Consider the following 23,062-nt stretch of genomic DNA (forward strand, 5'->3'; position numbering starts at 1 on the left):
CCGATCAAAGGGCAGCAGATTACTATAAAATGGAATATTCATGATCCATCTATGAAAAAGTCATTGAATGCAAATCTGTTCATTAAAAACCTTGATAAATCTATCACCGGTGTGGAGTTACATAAAATATTTTCACGTTTTGGAAGTATTATTTCTCACAAAGTAAGTCAACTTTCTTTGATTTTGTTCTTGTATCTGTAGTAAAACTCTAACCCTCTACAGTATTTTACTCAAATCACAACTGTTTTTTTCTAACATCAGCATGGATAGTTTATTAAACAGTTTTTACACAGTATTTTACACACTTTTGTAGTAAAAGACATGTGTTCCACTGTGCCTATTTCACTTAATACTTAGTTTTGATGTTTTTTTATTTAATATCTCTAGTGGTACGGTAATGATGCAGAAACGTAAAAACACCATAGCAATCTGAATGTAGTGTAAGATATAGCTATTAGCTGATGTTTGTTGTACAAAGTGCATTAGCTATTGATGCAATGTATTAAGTTAAAAACATTTTAATTTATAAGAAAATCAGTTTTTTGAAAATAATGTGTTTTGTTTCATACGCTAAAGATAGCATCAGATGAAAATGGTTCAAAAGGGCATGGATTTGTTCAATTTGCAAATGAAAAGAATGCAGAGCTTGCAATCGAAAAGGTATTTATTTTTATGTTTTCAAAACGTTGAATCTTTACATGCATCCAACAAAATGTTTAAAGAAAAATGCTGTTCTTAAATACTACAAATAAACCTGTAAAGGTAAAGCTGTATTGACTCGGTTTTGTCTCCATCAAAGTTCGCTGCCATAACAGCACAATATTGATTACTATTAATGGCAATCTAGTATTTAGTTGTCTCGCAATGACCTCTTTTCAACTGAAAAGATTTTTTTTTGACGTTGTGTAAATAAACGTAAATCTGGCAAGATTATGACGAGATTGATGCATGGAAATGACTATTGTCAGTGGCATGGTCGATTAGTTGTATGGTACTCATAACATAGGGCTACCATATGTCCTCTTTTAGGAGGATTTGTCCTCTTTTTTTCGTAAAAAATGAATTGTCCTTCGAGGACACTTGAAAATGCTCAAATGTCCTCTTTTTTGCATTGCTATTATTTTCAACAAGGTTTTATTTTTATGTGACCTTGGCGAAAGCTAAATAAGGCTAAGCAACGACACCAAAAAGAAAAAGCATGTTTTCTGTGAGCTGTGGCAGAAGTAGGCTAACCTTTAAGAAAAGTGTTTATTGACTTTGAGGTTGACAATACATTGCTTGCTGTGGATATGGTGGATACATTTATTTCTGTGGCAAACGAAGGCAGTGTTACTCGATGACCATGTCAGATTATTTTTATTGTTCGACTCTTGTGTTGCCTATTTGGATGAATAGACCACTAGTTTCATTTTCCGAGTTCACATCCTTTGATTATGCTTTGAACATCCTTTGCTTATGCTGTCTTACACCAAAGAATAGGATAACGCTTTTCAGCGGTGTGTGCAGTATCTGTCAGAGAAAAATGTTGGCATTGGTGATGATAAACTGTTCGATCTGTAAGCTCTACGCTACACTAAAGCCAGCAGTGCAAAGGCGTCTACACCTGATAGCTAGTTTGCATTAGCTTTGTTTAAATGATGGCACATTAGAAAATGGACAGAATAGTTCTAATATTGCAGAACAATAGATTTTTTTAATGAATTTAATGAATTTCATCTGCAATAAGCTATGGCTCAAAATGCAAATGTAAAACACATGTTTTCTATGGAGAAAATCAAATGCACAGCAAATTGTTCATTGACTGAATCTGACAAATAAATATGTTGTTTTTTATTTGTCCCTTTTGCTACATAGTCCTATAATCATCTTAGAAGATGTAAAATTGTTTAAACGTAAAAATCCACTGGCATTTTACTTGCTAACTAAACATGTCCTCTTATTGGGTGATAAAAATATGGTAGGCCTATCATAACATGCTCATTGACAAAAGCAAGTTGCATCTCAAGACATTTAATGACTTGTTTGGAGGTGGATGTATAGATTGGGTTCTTGCCTTCTCAAAGAATCTCCAACCACCAGACATAAACCTGGAGTGTATTGAAAAAAAAAAAAAACTGAAACGTTACTCAGTCATACAAATTATGCCATTTTGCTGATTGTATACGTTATTGAAATGTCTTGATGATTTTCATCAGAAGTTTTGTTTGTTTTTACGGCTGTGTTTTAAAATGCTTGGTTTTGCAAAAGCTAAAACATATGCTACAAAATCATGCTGTTTTTATCTTGAAAATGAAATGGTTTTGAAACCAGTATCGATAAAGTATAGCTTTTGAAACGTTTACTGAACACTAGTTTAGTTTCTGCATTTCAGGCCGCTTATTAACTCAGCTTGACCAAGCAGTCGAAGTCATGCTGCTCAAATTTCTTTTTATGTTTTTCAATTTCAAAGTAAGACTTGGGGGTTGTCACCGAACCTTTGTGTACAAAGATTCGTGGTACCGGTAACTAATTTTGAATTGAATAGTTCATTACAAATTATTGCAGATGAATGGAGAAGTTGTAAAAGGAAAAACACTTTATGTTGGAAAATTTGTAAAGCAATCGGAAAGAAATAGCAGATCAAGTGAAACACAAGACACAAGGTGACTTACTTTTATAAAAAACAATCTCATTTAGTATTTTATCGCTCCTGGTAACTCAATGTCATATGCCAATATTGAAATACATTGTCTTTGGACTGACGATATACGTTCTGCGCCTACAAGGATATCAAATTCAAGAATAAATGAACAAAAGCCGGTTATTTATTTGCATGGTTTTCTAAGTCGAAGACCGTTTTATGGCATGTTGCCATACATTTCAAACGTTGATAGATTGGTTAGTTTAGTTTGGTGTTGCAACTAGTACAACAATCATAGCTGTAAAAATGCCATAACGAGCATAAGAATAACATTTTAAAAATAAATTTCCTTCAAATAAAAGTGCACTGCAACAAAAAGGAAATGCACCGCATTATAAAGTACCCATTATTAAAGGGCCCCAGCTATGGGTCAAATAGCACCACTTCACCTCATTCAAACCTGGATGTGTGGCAGACTGTGCGGAAGAAGCTCATCACTGGATATAGCTCAACGGACACGAAGGCACCATCCAGTATCACAGTTGCAGGACGTGCCCAAGAGCATGACGTGACACGTAGACGTTATGGTCATCCTGCTGCATCTCATGCTTTACCCAATCGTTTCGACCATGTCTTGCCACTGGACTCTGGAACCTGAAACGAGAGAGTGAGGTTGGAGCCGGCGCAGCCCTCCTTCACTTAAAACAGAATCACACGCAAGTCATGTTTGTGGATCAAGAAGCCCTGTGGCAATGGAGAAACGGCGAACCAGATGGTACGGATACACTCAAACTGCAGCCATGATCACACACACAGGTGGCTCAGGCGATATGGTCTTTTTCCACTGAATCCGAGCAGCAGTGGAGTCCGGCAGCCCCCTGAGCGACCGAGCAGCCCTATCTAGGAATGCCATGCTCGCCTACGTAGTCTGACAGGGCTAGAAAAGGTGCCCTAAAAATAGCCTGCTCTATCGTACCCTGGCCAGCCTGCCGCAGCTGGTGGGGATTCCTACACGCGGTCAAAAAAACAAAGACACTTTAAAAGCTTCCATAAAAGAATTCGCTATCGACGTAGATTCGTGGGAAGCCTTAGCCGCAGAACGACCAACATGGCCATTGGCCAGTCTTATTTATAAAGGCGCAGAATCAGCTGGGAAACATCGTACGCTATCTACTGTCAAAAAATGAGAACACCGCAAGGCTCGAGCCTTAAACAAGAACCCTAGCCAACCATCTTTCCCGTGTCCATTCTGCAGCAGAAGCTTCACAGCACAGATAGGCCTCATCAGTCATCTCTGCACTCATGTACACTGACTATAGCCTACACTAAAGCTTGATTCAGTCTCATTGGCCATCTTCGGAAACGAAAGGCGACATCACAAAGTAAATAACAACGGGAAGGTGGGAAACAACCATGACGTTCTTCAAGTTGAATAGCCATTAGCCCTCCTCAGCCAATCTGATGGGGGCTAGCAATTGTCTGACAATTCAAACCCTCAACATCAACTAGCGTTCTTATGACGACATCTGACATCGTTTATGACATCATTTCTCGTTGACAGATTTCTTATTCATCTTTTTCTTAGCACAGCGTTTAAAATCAAAACATCAGTCTGTTATGGTTTGTTTTTCCAGAAATGGAATGCACGAGTTGCAAGCAAAATGATCAATGCATCAATGCAAAGCCAGTAATGACAGCAGCAAGAGGTTTTATTTAAGTTTCTCATAGAAGCATTCATTCATTGAATAAGTTTGGACATGGTGTTTGCTTTAGCAACAAACTTATGATAGCGCTTAACTTGTTCACGTCTATGCCAGAGAGGCGCCCACACTGTGACGCCGGGAAATTTAGGTGTTGCACAATTATTTTTTAATTAATTTCATTCTACTTTTCTAGTTTACATTTTATTTAATTACATTTACATTTAATAATACATTTGTCGTATCACAACTTTTGCATCTTTTTTATTGTTTAATTCAAACTTTCGTGTGGAAAGCATTGACCTACCGAGTTGAAAAACAGAAAATGTAAGACAACAGTTTTGAATATAAGCATTGTTACCAGGTATAAAACATGTAAATAAAATGTAATAATAATATAATGATATATAACCACCAAGCCCTCAATAAAATACACATAGGTCGGAAAAGCGTACAAGTCTCCCTGCGTCATTGTGTGGACGCCTACCTGGTATGCTTATTGCTCCTACGTCACTACGTGGTTGCATCAACACTCAACAGTCAACACGTTGACATCAACAGTCTCCACTTTTTATTGTCACTTTATACTATTGCATGTTAATTGTCAATGCTCGACATTTTTGTGAGGGTGTTGACTAGCGATCTTTCACAACTATGTATATTTTAACAGAGCTCTTGACCATTGCAGATATAGAGCAAAAGAAATGCGCCCAGGAATATCTAGCAGCATGCAGGTATCTTTTTTATTCTGCGAAGTACCGAAACGGCCATTCACATATCGTGTTTTTATTTATTTTTTATCATACTTTGCAAAGCAGTTTATCAATGCGTATGACCGTGACACTGTATTGTCATTTTGTTTGTTAGAAATCTTCTAATTTTGTTGAGAAGTCCCCCACCATCCACGACAGCAAGCTGTCGTACCTTAAATCGATGCTTTGCGGAAAGTACAAAGATATTTGTAACAGGAAAATTAACAAACTTTTTGACCACAAAGATGCTAAAGGTAAGAAAATGCAATAAAGTTTACTGTGGCTATTTACCCTAATCTCTCCAACAAGTACTAGAGTACCATTGCGTATACATTAGTACAATAGGCTGCATATGACACAGTTTCATGTATGCTAACCCGTTACACCACAACTAAAACAGATTATAAATACGTTTTTCCGTTGTAACATCTGACTTGTTACAAGATTGAGCCTCAGTTACATTTATTCGATGGTAATTTTCTTTACCATACTTACCGTCGCTAAGTCAAATCGTTGAGCTTCACACTAGCTGCAAATGTGTGTGATTTAAAGAGCCATATCTTTGCGATTTCTTCTGCCGTACAGGAAATCTTTGCATGTGTACTAGCCTAAATAACAAAGTTTTTGTTAACGATTTCATATAAATTTTCTATGTGTGTGATCACCATTTGTTTATGGTTTTATTTGCGGAAAGTTTTGAACAGATTGCTTGTCGCAATCTATTGCTTATTCTTTGATTTATATTTGTGTTATAACTCTAGTTAGTTTCTTAAAAAAAACTCATTTATGCGCGATCGACCTCCGTTTAAAATTAACTTCAATTTATCACGTATAATAATCATATGATCATTCATTAAACTTGTCAGAATTACTTTGACTTGGGATAGTGTTGGGCGATATATCGAATTTTCGATACGATACGATATCTTTTCAATATCGATATTTATTTCAATATCGTTCGATAACTCATAACTGCAAACCCCTACAAAAACGTTGCCAAAGCCAAACGGCAAAAGTTGAAATTGCCTCGGCAATTGCTGTGAACGTTTATAACGAAAAAAATTGTACCAAACATGGAAAACGAGAAGCGAAAAATATGCTAGAGTAGTCTATCACGGCCGCACTGTGTGATTTGTTGTGATGTAATAATACCAAAAGTAGCGATAAAGCGAGCAACGCGATACGCACGCTGTTACGGTAATTCACGTTGAATAACTCACGAGGAGGAAAAGTAAGTTAATTTTGGGTTGATTCAACGTTCGAGTCAGCACAAATCGATTTAATTTTCCCGGCTGGTTATATTGCGTAACAACAATGCCCAATAAGAAAGTTACGTTTGTTTTGCATTAATTCGACATCTAGCGACGTTGAATTATCATAAAATAACGTTAATTGCTCAACCAAGTACCGGTACCAAATTAATCGCTCCCTGCGAGAAGATTGCCTCGATTTAGGTATGCACTAACATAATTTCGGCACAGTTGGGATACTGCGAGCAACACAAAGTCTGCTTGATGAAGAACTAGATGTCAGAATCGGAATCATCAGATGCTGTATCGGAGGATGAGATTGTCGTGTCATCACTGGAATCGGACACATCAAGAGGCTCATCGCTTGGCTGTAAATCTACACTGTCTTTGCCGTTCGCAATGAAGCGTCCACGTTTTCCCGCTTTTGTGCTTTGATACCCATCCACACGCCTCTTTCGCAGAGCTCCATCAGGGTGTTGACTAAGGAGCAAACCTATGGCTGTGGCATAACGACTGGGAGGGATATCTAACCCTAACCTTACAAGCGCTCTTGTGGCCTCGGCATTTTTATTGCCGACGCTAATGCGCCATTCATGCATCTGCGTCGGCAATCACCTCGGCAATTGCCGACACTAATTTCGAAGACTGAGAAACTCTTTTCTTAATTAGTACAAAAATATCGAAAAGTATCGAAATATCGAGTATTTTTTCAAATATCGTATCGTTTTGTTTTTATCAATATCGCCCAACATTAACTTGGGATTAATACTTGAACCTACGCTTTTTATGTGTTAGTGCAGTATAATCTGTTGTCGTCATCGGTATTCAAGTAAATTGTATGTAAAACGGCTACTGTCGCTGTGCGTGTTTACCCTTTGTGTGTGAAACACCCTTTTTGATTGTTAATTCAACACATAAAGACGTCTTTTTAACGGTGATATACAAGCTTAAAGAAAGAATAGACTTGTTATTTTCCATCAAACAATGTGGAATTGTTTCTGTTACTAAGTTTGTTGTACTCACGCCACTCATTCCCAGACAACAAAATCCGAGACCATGTTTGCTGTTAAAAGGCACGAAATCTTTGCAGGTCGTCTTGCTGCTGTTAATGGCGCAGTGATCCTGGTAACGAAAACGGAGACTTCTCAAGTGAAATGTTGCAAGATATTAGAGGACATGATACATTGCAACTTTATTGAAATACCTAAAGGATCCTTTACAAAATCTCGTAACTTGGATACACTTAAGTGGATTAAAGCTCAGAAGTTGAAATATCTTGGTGTTTCGATGGTTGTGAGTGCATTGAACGTTCTCTGATATTAAGTTTTGAAAAAGAGCAATCAAAAACATGTTTTGCTGGCAATATAATAATCGTTTTACTAAAAAAAAAACTTTCTTGTGAAAGATTTGAACCACTGACGCAGGCCCAGTCACAAAAGTTAACAGCAGATAGTTTCCGCTCACTTTGTGTGTTTTGAGTGAGCTGTGCTAATAAGCGGGTTTCGAATAGTTGGGGTTGTTCTTGAAAATTGTTCTTTGACTGCACAATTCAAAGCTTGAGCCACTATTTCGTGATTCAGTTCTTTACTCGTTGATCAATCTTGGATAATCCGAAAACATTCATTTTTTTATTTTCTTTATTTGTAATTATGGGAAATAGAATAAGTTTAATTCTTAGCCCTACTATGTTGCTTTGCTTTCTATGTATCAGATTGTCATCCAAATTTTTGTACACCCCAGCCCAAATATTTAACCAAAATTCACGTCCGAATTCATTGGCTGCTGAACATGATGTTTTATGCGATGATTTCGATTACTACAAATGTTATTTTTGGACTCTTTCGTGTTTTGTCGTGTTTAGACACATGTTTATGAGTTCGTTTTAAACTCTAAATCATAACGAACTGATGTTTAGAAGCTGATTGAATAATAATAGTAATCCTGGTCCCTGAATTTACGTGACAACAATTTCTAGGAGGATGGAATTTTCTTTGCCAGCTTCAATCAGGATGACGTGGACAAGGCTTATGTGATTGCAAAGGAGTATGTTAGTGGATTGCTTTATACCAGGGTTTTTGACTGCAAAGCTGATGTTGCACGGTTTATTTTAAAACATTGCGTCATTGATTTCAAGCCATGCATTTTAGAGAGATCCCCCACCGGGGTCAGTATAGCTGGAAACGAAAAAGAAGTAAAATCAGGTAAATTTTTATCACGAACATTTTAAACTGTGATCGTTTTTCCATAACTGATCTGTTTTGCACTTCTGGTAACTGGTCTAGTTCTTAACCGGTTTTTCACCGTTTATTGGGACGACTCGCTTCACTTTTAACATGGCCAACTTGAGTTAGTCACAATGACATCTGATATTTTAGTTTGGTTTCATGTTTGAAAAGATTTTTTAAACAAAACTTTAATGTTTCGTTTTGAAGGAAGATTTTTTTTTCTTTTTTTTTTTTTTCAAACTAGTAGCAGTTCGGTGTAATTGAATGCGTAAATTCAAGAAGAGCCCAATTTTTTACAAAGGGTGGTTTTAGATAAATGAATTTTAATTATTTTGGTCATTTATTTTTGTGGTGCAATTTCGACAGTAGTTCTTTGCTTAGAAGGCAAGAAATATTATGCCTGAAAATTTCACTCGGTGAAGATTCTGTAGAGAAATTATGGAAACGTTGAAGCCCAATTGCTGGAGTTGGGCCTTTCTTAAAATCAATTAAAATATTGAGAGGGTAGTTTTCATGTTTAGGCTTGAAAAGTTGGTCGGTTTTTCAGGTATCATTTAGTTTTAGCAGACACTGAAATGAATCGGAAAAGCAGAAAAAGTAAAATTTAAAAAGATGAAATTTGGTCCTTTTTAATTTGAACACGTATTCAATTGCATGCGAGATCGAATCCGCTTGAAACAAATATGAAGTGCAGAGAATGTTACAATACAAAATACGTCACAAAGCGTAAAATGAGCAGGCTTGTCTCGTAAGATACAATGCTTTTTAAAATTTTATTTGGTCTTGTTACTAAATTCTTTTGCCTTGGTTTTCTTTCGAGTTAAAGTTTTGAAGTGGAATAATTCCTTTGCCAGATAAGTTTTAAACACTTCCCTGCTAGTTTACAGCTATTTGATTACGTTTCTGTAAACCAATTTAACTTTTTTGACCTATTGCAACTTTGCACTTAAGTTCTGGTTAATTTAATTTTGTCCCTGTCCCTTTAAAGATATGTTTCAATAAAGGTGTTGGCTCGAACTAACGATGTCAAAACTTTAAATAAATAAAAAAAGTTTTACAATGCTAGTTAATGTAATTATCACCATTGTCCTATTATTTTTCTGTTGTGGAGTAGATTTAAACCACTGCAACAAGCTTTTAAAACGCTTTTTTACTTCGGCATGCAATCTCAACCTAGCTCCCATAAAAAATATTTGCACACGAAAGACTTTCCAAATCCCGCGTGTGATATCAGGAACAGTGGATTGCAGTCAAAACTTACATTCCATTCCATCCATCTGTTTACGTTGTACAAAGGTTTTAGTTCCTTTCATAAAATCATATCAAAGTTTGTTATTTTACATTAGGTTTTGGATCTAACCGCCTGCTTTTATGCTGTCGTCACTGAAATAGTTGCAATGTTTCATGACGCATAATTATATTTCACAAGGTTTGTTTTTCAGTTTTGCAACAGTTGACAAAAAAGTCATTTAAAACTGACAAAGTCGTCTTTCGTGCTGTTGCCCTATCTCAATATTTTGATAGTGATTGGAATAATGTTCTGAAAACTTTGGAAAGCTCTGTCAAATGTACACTGTCAGCTGAAAAGGTGATTTTTATATGTATTGTTTTTACTCCAATATTTTAATCTCTATTAGAATATCAATGTATTGGTTGCTTTTCTAGATAATACCGTCGCATTAAAAAGGGTGAAGGTTACTGATCCAGAAAATAAATTGTCAAGTCTGACAGCTAATCCAAAAAAACATAAAATGGTAAAGTGTTTTATGCTTCAACGGTGCGCGACAAATAAGTAAAGCTCAATAAAGCTGTAACGTAAGTTACGGTGGTTTAACTAAACTGTGTTGTGCCATAAGGGTTTTCTTTATTTTTATTAAATTACAGTCCCATTCTTGTCTCTGCAGATAGCTACGGACCATTCTACCAATCAGACTTCAAATTTTGAGTTTGAAGTCTGCCAAGGGAACATCGTGGACCAGACAACTGATGTCATCATCAACGGTGTTACAAAACACTTCGACCTGACTTGGGGTTCGATTTTTTTAATGTTAATGGTATTTTTGTGCAGACGAATAAATGCTATGCAGCCCAGTCCAATTCTTTTAAACTTTAACCTAACCGACTTGAAGTTCCTTGCCGTCTTACAACTCTGAGTTGAACTTTCCGATCACATTGACAATTGATCAATAATTTTCTTTAGGTCACGTGTCTCCCGCCTTATTGGCTAAAGCTGGAAGAGAATTGCAAAAAGAGTGTTTAGAAGACCCTCTGATCAATACAACTTATGTTAGAGCCACACGCGGTTATGATCTGAATTGTAAATACGTGCTCCACCTTGTCGTGCCTGACACGGCCGACAAGTTGTCACAACGCATTGGAGAGGCCTTGCAACAAGCCGAAATACTAGGGGCGACCTCTGTGTCGCTGCCAACTCTTGGAGCAGGTGTGCTAACGTTATTAGCGTCTATGTTGTGCTCTGGAAACACATTGGTTTAGTTTTTTTTGCACTGTTTTTGTTGTGAATCCAGTTTGGTATTGTTGCATTGAAAACGATTGCATTCGTGAATATTCTGTTTTGATATTTAACAGACAAACATAAATTTTCTAAAATTTCTAACATTTATTACTAGACTGAACCGAAATATTAGGTCGTCAACCACTCGGCATGCGACAACTCAGCAAGTGCTTCTACTAAGCAAGTACAGTTCAGCTACTGCCAAGTCAGCAAATGAGATTTACTTGCCCAGCTCGGACTTGCTTGGTCATCGCTTGCTAAGCTGAATTTTCTGACTTGTAACATGTCAAGTTTCGGCTTGCTCACATGTTACTTGCTCAGTTTCATCATTTGTCCAAACTCAGCCACTTGCTGAAACGTTGCAAGTTCAGTTGACACTTGCTCAACTGCTATTTGCTCAATTCACAACTGATAGTCTTGCGGGAGACTCGAATTATAACACATTACTTGCAAGGCACAACTAAAACCTGAATGCTTTCCTTCTTCCGATGATTTTCAGGAGGCGTTGGTGTTGATCCACTGGATGTTGCTATGGCTATGTGCAAAGCTTTTAAAACCTTCATGGAGAATAGTCCTTGGTCGGAGATGAAGATCAAAGTTGTCGTCTTTGAAAGTCCCCTGTTAGGACTCTTCCAGACACACGCTCTTCCTAATACAGGTGATAGTCTTTTTTTTCTTCAGCATACGTTTTTGCCGTTTGTAGTCACTTTGGCAATTTCCGATGAAACTGATTGTAATCTGAGACCACAATTACGCTTTGCTGCATTGTGTATTTGTAAAATTTATTTTCGAAATGAATTACATATTTCGTTGCTGATTGATAGGGAATCTGTTTTTATAAGATTTATGGATATTCTAAACGGACTAACTTTTGCTGGTGAGTAAGTTTTGAGTAATTTATGCCTCGTGACGTAGTTATGACGTATTGTTTATGAAATCAAGATCTGTGCTGTTGTCAGTGACAAAATTGCAGTTTTGTTTTTACAGCCTTGATGTCGTCATTGCAAACAGTGACAAAGCTTGGCGGTGCTTTTGAGAAATGGATCGTAAACATCACTGGTGATGTACAACGTGACGTTAGCATGGTGAGTGCAAGGAAAGTTGTCATGGCAACCCTGCTTATGGTTTAAATCGATGTCTTTGAAATAGATGCAGTTTGTTGGCTGTGACATCACATCTACATGGTGGAAGATATTGACAACGTTTTACTTTTATGATCGGAGTAAATGTAAATAATGGTGAAGATTATTGAGGCTTATCTTGATAAAGTAAGTCTTAGCATGATGGGATTCCTTTTCCACAACTTGTTAATTATTTTCTTGCGTCTGTTTTAAGGCGGTCGACCATTTGAATACACTCAAGTCACGTGTTTTGATCGACGATGACATCATTGTTGACAAGACCGTGTCAAAGTTGGAAGAAAATGAGCTGAAAGAAATTAAAGAATTGTGTGTCAGGATTGGGGCGTCGTGCAAGATTGACAACACTAGGTGAGTTATATCCACTAATCTGGTTTGTTGGAAAATAAAGTTTGTCGCATTCCAGTACTTATTTCCAGTACAGTGCCGTTTTTTGTGAGTTACGTTTTATCAGAAGGCTTTCTTGACACTTTGTTATGCCTAATCTTATCTTTCACATGGTTAACAAGAAAGTTTTCAAATGAAGGGGGTTACTGTTTTGCTTCGACTAGGAACCAAACTCAGTTCAGTTTATTGTTTTGCTGAGGACAAACAAACAAAAAGTACATACAAATTGAGTGTCTATCAGCACAACAGGATGGCAACGAAAGACCTGTAAGGTCATCTATGTCAGTTGGCATCCTAGCCTGTTGCAGGTAACACAGTAATAAAAAAAACCAAAAAAAACAACAAATAATCACACTAAAAAAACGGACATATGAACACCAATACAGAAAAAAACACAACAAAGAATATCAACATTAAAGCAAATATGAATTAATTAACATATTGACCAAGAAGGAAACACTTGTACTTAGCTATAAAGACATTATATGTATTTTCTTTCAGCTCATTAGAAATGTCACTCCATAACTTCACACCAGTAAAACCAGAAGAAGAAGACCAGTAAAACATAACATTTTTTCCCACTATTTGATTTGACAGGCGGTGAAAACAACGTACATTTTTTGTGATGGCGAGTGTTGTAACTATGGATAATATCTAAATTGGTGAAGTAAGCATCATACAATTTTGGCAACATATCGTGGACAATTTTAAACATAAATTTTCCATATTCAAGTTTAATTAAGGGCTGAATTCAGAAACCAGACTTAAGGCGGCTTAAGTCTGTCTGGACAAAAGTCTGCGTTAAGCGTCGATTTTGCGATTCAGAAAGCAGACTTACGCTTTAGCAAGGCTTATACTCGGCTTAAAAGCCAAAAGATATAAGCCACCTGCGGAGGTGGTTTAAGCCTCTGTTGAAGGAAAAAGTGTTTGGCTAATACTGGAGGTATTGAAAGTAGTAGGTTTGTTACAGCATTTTTTTTTTAAATAGTCCGTCTGGTGCAAAGGCCACGAGACTTTTTTGATAGTTTTTAATGTGAAGCAGGTGTGCCTGTTATCTAAGCTTGGTTGCAGGCATAGTTTCGATCTGACAGTTGGCTTGATTGTTGAATAACTAGACTTCTTTTAGACGCTGACAATAGTAGGTTACTAGTGTTATTGCTGGTGGTGTAAATTTTGAAATGCCTATTTTGTGTTGTTAAATAACCAGACGCTGACACGCAGTTTAGTAATACTGCTTGTAACATCACTTTTGCAAACATATAAACAATTGTGATTGGTCATACTTTTTCCTTTGTCTGCAATGCCAGAAAAAAACAAGTCTATTAACTATCTTACACTTGACAGTTTTCAGACTAAAGGGAGTCTATGCGCCCGCCCTTTTAGTCATAAACTGGCAACAGTATTCCTACAATTGTACTATTTTTAACTTTCAAGGCATCAAAAATAACCTGAGTTATCTGTTTTTTTCAAATTGATGAATTATTGCAAACGAAAACCATGTGCGTATTGGCATAACGTTGTTTCAGTGCTTAATGAGTATTACTTGCTTGTAAAGGAAATTTTTGTGCCAGATCTGTTGCGCCATGGATTACTTGGCATCTACGTTACCGAACGACTTACTGATGCAACTACAACGTTTCTGTTTCAACGTCACAAAAAACGACTTTTTTCTAGTTGTAGGTTTAAATAGCACAACATTGCATTATTTGTTGATTTAGCATGAATATAGCTCAGCTATACGCCAACACTTCTTCGCGTCAGTTAACTATCGCTAAGATATGAACTACTGCTTTAAATTCAGTGAACATGAGCAACTTGATGAGCGAGTTTACTCATGTTTACTGCGCTTTTAGATAAACATAGTTTATACAAATTCCCGTAACCCTTTAATGTAAATTGCATTGTCATTTCTTATTTCAATAAAAACACCAAGAGAATTTAATTACAACGATTCTGAACGCCAACTGCTTATTGACCTCATCAAAGACTTTCCAGTGGTGGAAAATAAATAAAAAAATGATAAAAAAACCTTTCCAAAATAATCAAGCGAGGAATGATTTAACTAAAGTTTTTAACGCGAACAGCTCTACTGAAAGGACCACCCAGAGAGCAAAACCCGTTATATTTACATTGATTCAACGTCTGCAGGCATTGAATCAATGTAAAAATGACGAATCTTGCTGTCTGGGCACAGATCAGCTGAAAAAGTTAGGGTTAGTTAGTCCATCTGAAACATGGCGTTATTGACACAGGTTTTGGTTTGATACTTAGGTCACAGTATATTATTGCATATAATTGTATATAATAACACTGACTTATTAGCTCAGCTGTATGGGTTGTTTTTGGTAAAACTACTGAAGACTACTACTTGGCAGAAAAAATACGGTTTGCATGTTGCACTTTCCAACTCTATCACTGGCGTGCATCAAGACCGAAAAGACCTCGACTCAACACCTGCAGTTAATAAAGTGTTGTAAAACTTAAAAGTTTAAGCTCTAAACTTAGAGAGTTAAAGAGGTTTAAAGTAAATTTAATTTTTTTCAACATTTCATGATTGTTTTACAGCACGCCACACGTTTCTATATCTGGGCTGACTAAAAATGCAAAAAAGCTGAAGAAAAAAGTAGAGCAAATTCTGAAAGAACTGGAAAATGCCTTGGTTGTCGCCAAAGTCTGTGTGTGGAAGTGGGACCTGTCGGGCCAATTTAGGCCGCTTCCACTGCGTGTATCATACGACATGACCACACATTATGAGGTTGGTGTTGCATAACAGAATACGGCTCTGTGGTTGTTTTTTTTATAAATTTATGAAGGAGAAATGTTTTCGCTGCTCGAATTTGCGATACTTTTTGTCTGATTCTCTTTTGGAGCTTGTCATTAGATTGAAGTCAACTTAAAGGTGGGAGATATTTACAGGTAGAAAAACTAAAAAGATTAAAATTTTGACCAACAAAAGTGGAATAATTTCAGGCTAACGAAAGAGTTTTAAAGCGTAAACAAATTCTTTTTGCCAGCAAAAGTCTGGACCAAGAGTTTTGATGCATATTATTTTTAGTGCTACAAGTTAAACAAAAAACGTTTTTTGGCAAAAATGGAGAACTTTTCAATTATCTAATGTCTTTATTTTATGCCCTGAAACTCTCACTATGCTTATGCCTTGAAGCTCCTTAGTTAGCTTAAAATTACTTCACTTTGATTGGCACAAATTTTCGACCTGTTTCTTTTTGGTTTCTTCGACTTATAAATTCCTCTTCACAATTATGTTAACTCCATTCTGACCACAAGTTCTTGAAGAGAGTCAGACGAAAAGTACCAGAAAAAAAACAGCAAAGAAAAACGTTCTCACCATATTTAGTTTTGTACCACAAATCAACTCTTTGTTGATAAAATTATGAAAAATAAGAAGATAAGTTGGGAGAAGAGGTTTTGAAGAGCTTCATCAATAAATAAATAATATGCCTTTTATGATTTGAATCAAGAGCACACTCTATTTGACGATTTGTTCTCTTTGAAAAAAAAAACGATTATATTTTAAAACTGTTGTACAGAAATCACTCACAAAAAAGTGTGAAGTGCGAGTTTGTGGCGAAACAGTACAGATGGATGTCGTCAATATGACTTTCAAGTCTGCGACAAAAGTTGGAAACATCAAGAAAGAAGAAAAGCAATCTGATATTCGTAAGGAATGAAAACAAGTTTTTGAGAGGTTGATATAGAATACAATAAATGTGTGAAATTTTTCATCTCAAGAGGATTAGAAAAAAGTGACGAATTACGCGAATAGGTGAAAACTATAACGACTTCTGCAGGGATAGACAAGAATGCGACGAATTAAACGATGACGAATTCTATGAATTGTTAATTGGCAAACATATTCAGAGAGCCAAACCAATACTGCATTAATACATCAATTACCTACCTAAGATGTGAAACTTTCAGGCTTTCCTGATGAGTGGATTCCAATGTCTGGGGCCCCTAAAGGGAAGTACATCGTTCCTTCCGGGACTAAGGAATACAACAGAGTTCTGAAGCGCTTCAATGAAAAAGGAGGAAATAACTACACTGATGTTAAAGTAAGTGTTTGTTAAGTTCTGGTTGTGTAACAAAAGCTCTTAAGATTCAATATACAAAACTCGCTCTCAATGGTCGCGATTTGTTTTGCTAAATAAATGTTACAAAGCGCGAACGATACAAGTCAATTTAGTTATAATGTTATGCCTCTTTGTTCAACAATAAAGCTTTTTATAGTCTTGATTCTTTCTTGTATCAAGTTATAAGTTTAAGTTTGCCGGCTGCATTGTCGAGTGGTGAGAGCCCTGGAACGACGTTCGAAAGGGCGCCGGTTCGACACCGCTCAAGAGCATGCGGCTATGTCTTTGGTAAGACACTTAAAGGCATGTCTAAAGGTGGTCACGAAGATTGGCTTCCTTGCCTTCCCGTTCACTTAATCTAAATCTTCAGTCACCGGGCGTAACCCTGGATACGACAAACAAACAGTTTAAGTATGAAATTATACTTTTAAAGTACAGAGCTAAACAAGTTATACTGCGTAAATATATTTGGTTGAATAATGACACATGTACTTTATTTAGATTTGGCGCATTCAGCACACCGCCTTGTATCAGGAATACCAGACAAAGAAAAAAGACGTTGAGAAACACATGGTGAAGAGCGAACCCGTGGAGAGAGCTCTCTTTCACGGCACGTCTCGTGATGACGCCGAGAAGATATGCGCACATGGCTTTGATAGAGGTTTTGCTGGGAAAAATGGTTTGTAAAAAACAATAACTATTTTACCACAAGTTTACCGGTCATGTAAAGCTGGTTACGTTATTAAAACGAATAAGATTCTAATAACATTCTTCTAAAGTCTCTAATAAAATTTTCCTTGAATAAGAACCATTCGAAGATCCCACCAAGTGTGAAACTATGCAGGCCTTACTAACGTGCAGACTCGAGGCCTCACTGGAGACCGATGTAATTTCGATTTTAAACTCTAAGCTAAATTTACTTTACTGCACATCCCTTTAAAGTGATGGTTTAGAAAATCGAAATTGCCAAAGTGCAATCACAAATCATTGCACATTGCACAAATTCTAATATTGCGTTAAAAAGATAACAAATCTTTTCTTATTACCACTGTTGCCAGACGCTTTTTGAATGGCGAACACAAGCGCCAAAATCTCGTCCATTATTGTTATGGTAACAATAGCACAAAAGTAACTCAAAATCACACAAATTATGCACAAAGACTATATTTATTAACTGCCACTCAAACTATCAACGTATGCTAGCGATTATGGCTACTAACAGATTGGTCTCCACTGCACGTTGGCATAGCCTGTGTATTCAGGCCGCCATGATGTGAAACAGACTATTAGGTTTTTTAGAAGTGGATTAGCAATGTTCGCTTTAATCCGCACTGCTTAGTGTTCTTATTCGGTATTGGCACTTTTTTGCAGTGTTAACAACACAATTTCTTTAGTCGTATTTATGCTGAATCAGTGAGGACTTGTTTTATTGAGTCACCCTTATAGGCTTTTTGAACCTTCATGGGAACGTTGCCAAAGTTGATGTCATTTTGGAGAAAGCAAAACGTTGCGATTTATTGCTGCAGATAGGGAAATTTAGCTCCTTTGTTGTGGTATGAAACATGACGTGATACTTTTTGTACTGAAACATTTATGTTAAAGAGTGAATCTTAATTGTGGTGGTTTTGCACGCTTCAAATAGCTGGGGTAGCAAAGCAAACTATTTAAGAATAGGCGGTTTAACTGGTTATCAGAAGGATTCATTTTCTGAAAGGGAAAATGCCGCTTTCATCAAATTTTGTACCATTGAAAGCATGCACTTTGCCTGTAGACGATACAACAGCTTTATCAACAAGAAAATTTCAGAAGCACTTTATGCGATGTCACGTCCTTAAACATAACTTGCTGCAGTGTAATTTTTCAGTAGCTTCTTGGAAAGGGTTCAATTTTTAACTTACAAAAGTGAACCGAATCGTTCTTCAAGTGTTTTTTGCCTATTTCAGCAACCGCATACGGAAGAGGCACATATTTTGCCGTCGATAGCGACCTGTCTCTCCGCTACACAGAAAGTGATGCCACCGGTTGCAAGAGCATGTTCTTGGCTCTTGTTCTGACGGGAAACTATTGTCAAGGTCACAGCTGCTACAAGGCTCCTCCCCCCATGCCTAGCAGTCATTGCGACCGTTTGTATGATAGCGTCGTGGACAATGTTAGTTCACCTCGTTTGTTTGTGGTGTTCAAAGATGCCAGTGTCTATCCACAATACTTGATATCTTTTAAGTAAATTTGGTTGAATCGCTGTCTTAATTTTCCCAGTTTATATATTTACTGTTTTCTTTTCTGAGCTCAACTCAAGTTGGTGTTATTACAAATCTTATATTTAGTTCTTGAGTTCATTACTTGTTGCTGTACATTTCTTTACATCATGCTTATTGATTTTTTTTCATCTGTTCCACTCTCGTTAGCAACTGTCGTCCAACATAACCACCAAATTTTCTGTAATTTTGTCAAATATTTGAAAATACCTTGATCAACAAGTTCAAGTGCGAAAAGGTGACATTATAGCAAGAAAACTGGGGAAGCAACCTTATTAACGCGAAAGCATGGCGAAAAGGCTCCTAAACTGTCGGAACCCTGCTGACGTGGACAAACCCCTATTCTTACTTACTCAAGATTGGACAGAGGCATAACTCACACCAAGTTCACGTAATGTCGTCCTACACTAGTTGTTTGGATGTTGCAATCTTTAAGCAATATTTCCAGTTTGACCTTGGCCAGATGATGATGTACTCCGTGGTGAAACTGGTTTTACGATTCGCTAGAATCTGGAAACTTTTAAAATCTTGACAAAAAATAAAGTATTGTCGAGGACTCTAGAAGATCCACCTCCAAATGCATTTATTTCAAGCGTTAGGAGACCGACCCGTCGACTACGTGTGAATGGTATGGAAGAAGGGATAACTGCAAAGCAAAAAAAAATAAACTAAAAAATAATATTTGAAGAAAAAAAGATGATGTAAAAAAAAAGAAAAAAATATCTATGAGAAAGGAGAGACAGACATAAAAAAAGAGTTGTAACAAAAAAAGGTGAGTTACTATGAAAAAAAAGAAAAAAATATATATGAGAAAGAAGAGAGACATAAAAAAATTGTAACAAAAAAGATGAGTTACTATGAAAAAAAGAATAAGAACAAAGGAAAAGTTATATAGAGTGCCGATGGTCGGTCGTAGACTTCATGTACCAACTAAATATTACCAACTAAATATTCCTGTTATTGTTTTATCCTTGTAGCAAAATTTGCTTGATTCAACATTTGCAGATTATGGGAGTGTTTGTGAGGTTCATGCCTGGGTGAGCATTCGACCAATGTACTTATGCGAGTGGCTATGTTGGCCATCGGAAAATCAGAAGTTCAACGTCTTTGCAGACGTCAACACCCTCAGATAATTTCATGTATATTTAATATTTATCGTCATTTGACTGACAACATTTGTAGTCTTATCAGTGGCAAATTTTAGAATTTTTTTGGAAAACTAGTTTAAATGCGCATTGCAAGAAGAAATAAATAGGGCAAGTGAGTAGTTTTAGTGTGACTTAGCAGCCCCATTTTTCAGAAAATTTTAAAGCTGCATTTTTTTCTTCTTTTTGTTGGGGCACGTAAACTTGAGCTGTTCAAAATAAATTTGTTAAATCGAAGCAAAAGAAAAACAAGACACTAAAGAGAAGTGCGTGATAATAATGTTTATTTCAACAGTCTCACACGTGAACAAGTTCCTTCCAAATTTCCGGTTAAGTCTACTTATGTTCAAGCTGAAAAAAGAATAATGACGAATGACTAATTTATCATTGAAAACAAAAATCGGTGAGAAAGTTGTCAAAAGTATTGTTTCACGTGTGATACCAAACCGGAACCGTTGTCTTTTTGGTTCTGGACACTCAAATATTATTGGCTTTAGATAGCCGAAAATCTTTTCGGCTTCGGAAGCTTTGTGTACATTTCAGACAGAAACTGAAGGAAATTTGACAAAAAGTGATTAAGACAATAAATAAAAGTGTCATTGTTATTTTGTTTTTACGAAGTCAGAGTCATATTTTTCCTCTCAACTTTCAAAAAGCTCAAAAGTTTTTCTTAGGCAAACATTTAAGAAAAAAAATCCTCTTAAGATGATTTTGAGCTTTTTCATTGGTAAACTTTTGTTCTATTGTGTCTATCGACCTAGGATTTGCAAATTTGCTTACCGTTCAGTGTCAAATGTTTATTTACTTTGCACTTATCAAAATGCGTTGGTCGCTTATGTCTTTTGTGTACCGTCAGTTCTACATCAGATAAAGTCTTTGCTGGATGTTTCCCAAAACCTGTCTAAACGGAAAATGTTAAGTTTGTCTTGGAAATTGTGTAGCCTACGGAAAAACAATGGTATGAATGACATAATCTGTAATTTTATAACTATTAAGTCTACAATAAGTCTATTAAGTTATCTTACTAAACAAAAATGTGGGCATGTATACAAACTTACTTTATCCATGTTTTGTATAATGGCTGCGTAAAGATTCAAGAGTATTTACAAACCTGTTTTTCCTGCTGTGTTTTCAAGATTTCTATTAAGTTCATTTACGCGTCTAATTACTGTAAGTTACAAATTTTTTTTTAAATTTCTGCGAGTTTTTTCTTGCAAAATCCAAAGCGAAGAATTGTGAGTCACGGACGAATAATGTATAATTCCGAAAATTTTCGGAATTATCTTTGGAAAACTGCAACCCAAAAAGTGTCTATTTCTCGGGTTGCAAAGCGTACTGTTGAATTTAGGCCAACTGACGAAATGGTCTACATTGTATTTTCACTGATGCGTTTAAAACTACTGGGAGGTTATGTGGTTTACACGTTCGTCATACCCAGGCTTTCCCCTGATGGTTGAAGATTTAGATTAAGGTGACGGGACGCAAGGAAACCAATCTTCTAAGGCAAAAACAAACTACACCTTTATCACCATCAACTCTTAATTATCAAGAACTCGTGTACTGGGGCAATTGGCATCTGAGCAGGTTATCATTCTTTAGAATAACAAGAGGCAACACAACATGACGTAACGATTTTCAAATTTTTGATTTACATTTAAATCATGGTTGGTTCTTCACCTTTTTTCAACTGTTAAAAGCATAACTTTTCGATTCTAGTTGCTTGTAGTATATTTTGTAGCTTTTTTATCGCTTAGTACCCCTATTAAAGATCCATGCAATTGTATTAACTGAAATTGCTTTTCAGATACAAAAATGTGCTGTGTGAAAACAATTCAGTATTGAATATATTGTAGAAGTTTTGTAAATTGTATTTAGTTGTTTTAACTTATGTAACGTAGCTCTTAGTTATTTGAGATTGTAACATGCTACTATAATTTTAAATGCTACTTTTTTATCGGCATATAATGAAGCTAGCTGCTCTTACATACTACAGTGAAAATTAAAGCTGATTCCATGTGTTTATAAAACTTTGTTTTATTTTCCTGTTTATAAGTCTTGCTGTTTACCTTTGCTAAATGCGCTATTACTGAACTGTATGCACGCTATTGTGTTCAAATAACCATGCAAATCTTCGCCAAGCAGCGCTTTGGTGCAGACTGTGACATCCCCCATTTTAGCAGCTACTGTAAGGTTTGAGCCTAGCCTACATAATGCATTCAAGTTGATGGATTGCTGTTTGGTAACGACTATACATGTCTCGTTATGTCCATGAGTAGCCTGCTATACGTATCATAGCATTTCATGAAAGCGAAAAGTAATTTCCTGTGAACAATACTGATGCCTCAGGTAGGCTATGTGGCTGTGCGGGACACAGCCCACAGAACACACGCATAATGCTATTTCGTCCGCAAATCACTTGTCAGAGCTTTGCAATCAATGATATCGTGGTAACATTCTTAGCTTATTTTTTATGTATCCAATTTAGCATTCACAGGGCATTTGTTTGTTTGTTCTTTATAGCCCGGACATCGGAGGTCTATGTACACAACATATCATAGGTTGTTTGTTCTTTGTGACTCTGATCTCGGTGTTAATATTATTTCATTGGTCAGGCCAGGCATAAAAGCAGGTGTCCACCTGCCAAAAATTCAGTTAGGTTTTGCATCACACCAACTCAAGATGCGCGGCAAGCATCACTACGTGTTTTTATGGCTGGTTCAAATGTGTTAGATTGTTTTATTGTATTACAGATTTAATTTGTGTGGTGATTTCTTGTCCAGAAAATATAAACGCCAGGACAGCAATCAGAATTCACGAACGTTTGGACAACGAACTCAACTAAAAGCCCTAAGCAAATCTACATAACTACATTACGTTAATTAAAATGACCGCAAAATAATATGAGCACTTTAGACAACATCCTATAACACAAGTCGCCTTACAAAATATCCCGCAACCCTCGCTACATTTTTGAGGAACAAAG

The 23,062-nt window shown here is 36.4% G+C and overlaps 1 protein-coding gene across 2 annotated transcripts; it reads left to right on the forward strand.

The window, feature by feature from the left end:
- Positions 1-25: 25 nt before the first annotated feature.
- LOC145768641 (protein mono-ADP-ribosyltransferase PARP15-like) lies at positions 26-22,847 on the forward strand. Of its 2 annotated transcripts, none has more exons than XM_082580190.1 (18): positions 26-162; positions 577-660; positions 2,545-2,642; positions 4,991-5,054; positions 5,188-5,326; positions 7,413-7,615; positions 8,298-8,523; positions 9,990-10,135; positions 10,452-10,578; positions 10,748-10,990; positions 11,562-11,720; positions 12,050-12,147; positions 12,398-12,552; positions 15,154-15,343; positions 16,137-16,266; positions 16,528-16,661; positions 17,181-17,358; positions 18,623-22,847. In XM_082580190.1, exons 1-18 carry the CDS (start codon positions 52-54, stop codon positions 18,901-18,903), a joined length of 2,766 nt encoding a protein of 921 aa, XP_082436316.1. In that variant the 5' UTR covers positions 26-51; the 3' UTR covers positions 18,904-22,847. The 2 variants fall into 2 exon arrangements, with proteins under 2 accessions (XP_082436316.1, XP_082436317.1); XM_082580191.1 differs by having other exon boundaries at positions 5,009-5,054.
- The last annotated feature ends 215 nt before the right edge of the window (positions 22,848-23,062 follow it).

This window comes from Aplidium turbinatum, chromosome 4 (genome assembly GCF_918807975.1).
Source record: "Aplidium turbinatum chromosome 4, kaAplTurb1.1, whole genome shotgun sequence".
In the NCBI taxonomy this organism is placed as follows: Eukaryota; Metazoa; Chordata; class Ascidiacea; order Aplousobranchia; family Polyclinidae; genus Aplidium; species Aplidium turbinatum.

Bases quoted from the DNA above. Each gene is read 5' to 3' on its own strand.
- LOC145768641 (XM_082580190.1), top strand. From the start codon at position 52: ATGAAAAAGTCATTGAATGCAAATCTGTTCATTAAAAACCTTGATAAA. The intron at 5,327-7,412 runs GTAAGAAAATGC...AAATCTTTGCAG, and splicing joins TGACCACAAAGATGCTAAAG to GTCGTCTTGCTGCTGTTAAT. The intron at 10,579-10,747 runs GTTCGATTTTTT...AATTTTCTTTAG, and splicing joins ACACTTCGACCTGACTTGGG to GTCACGTGTCTCCCGCCTTA.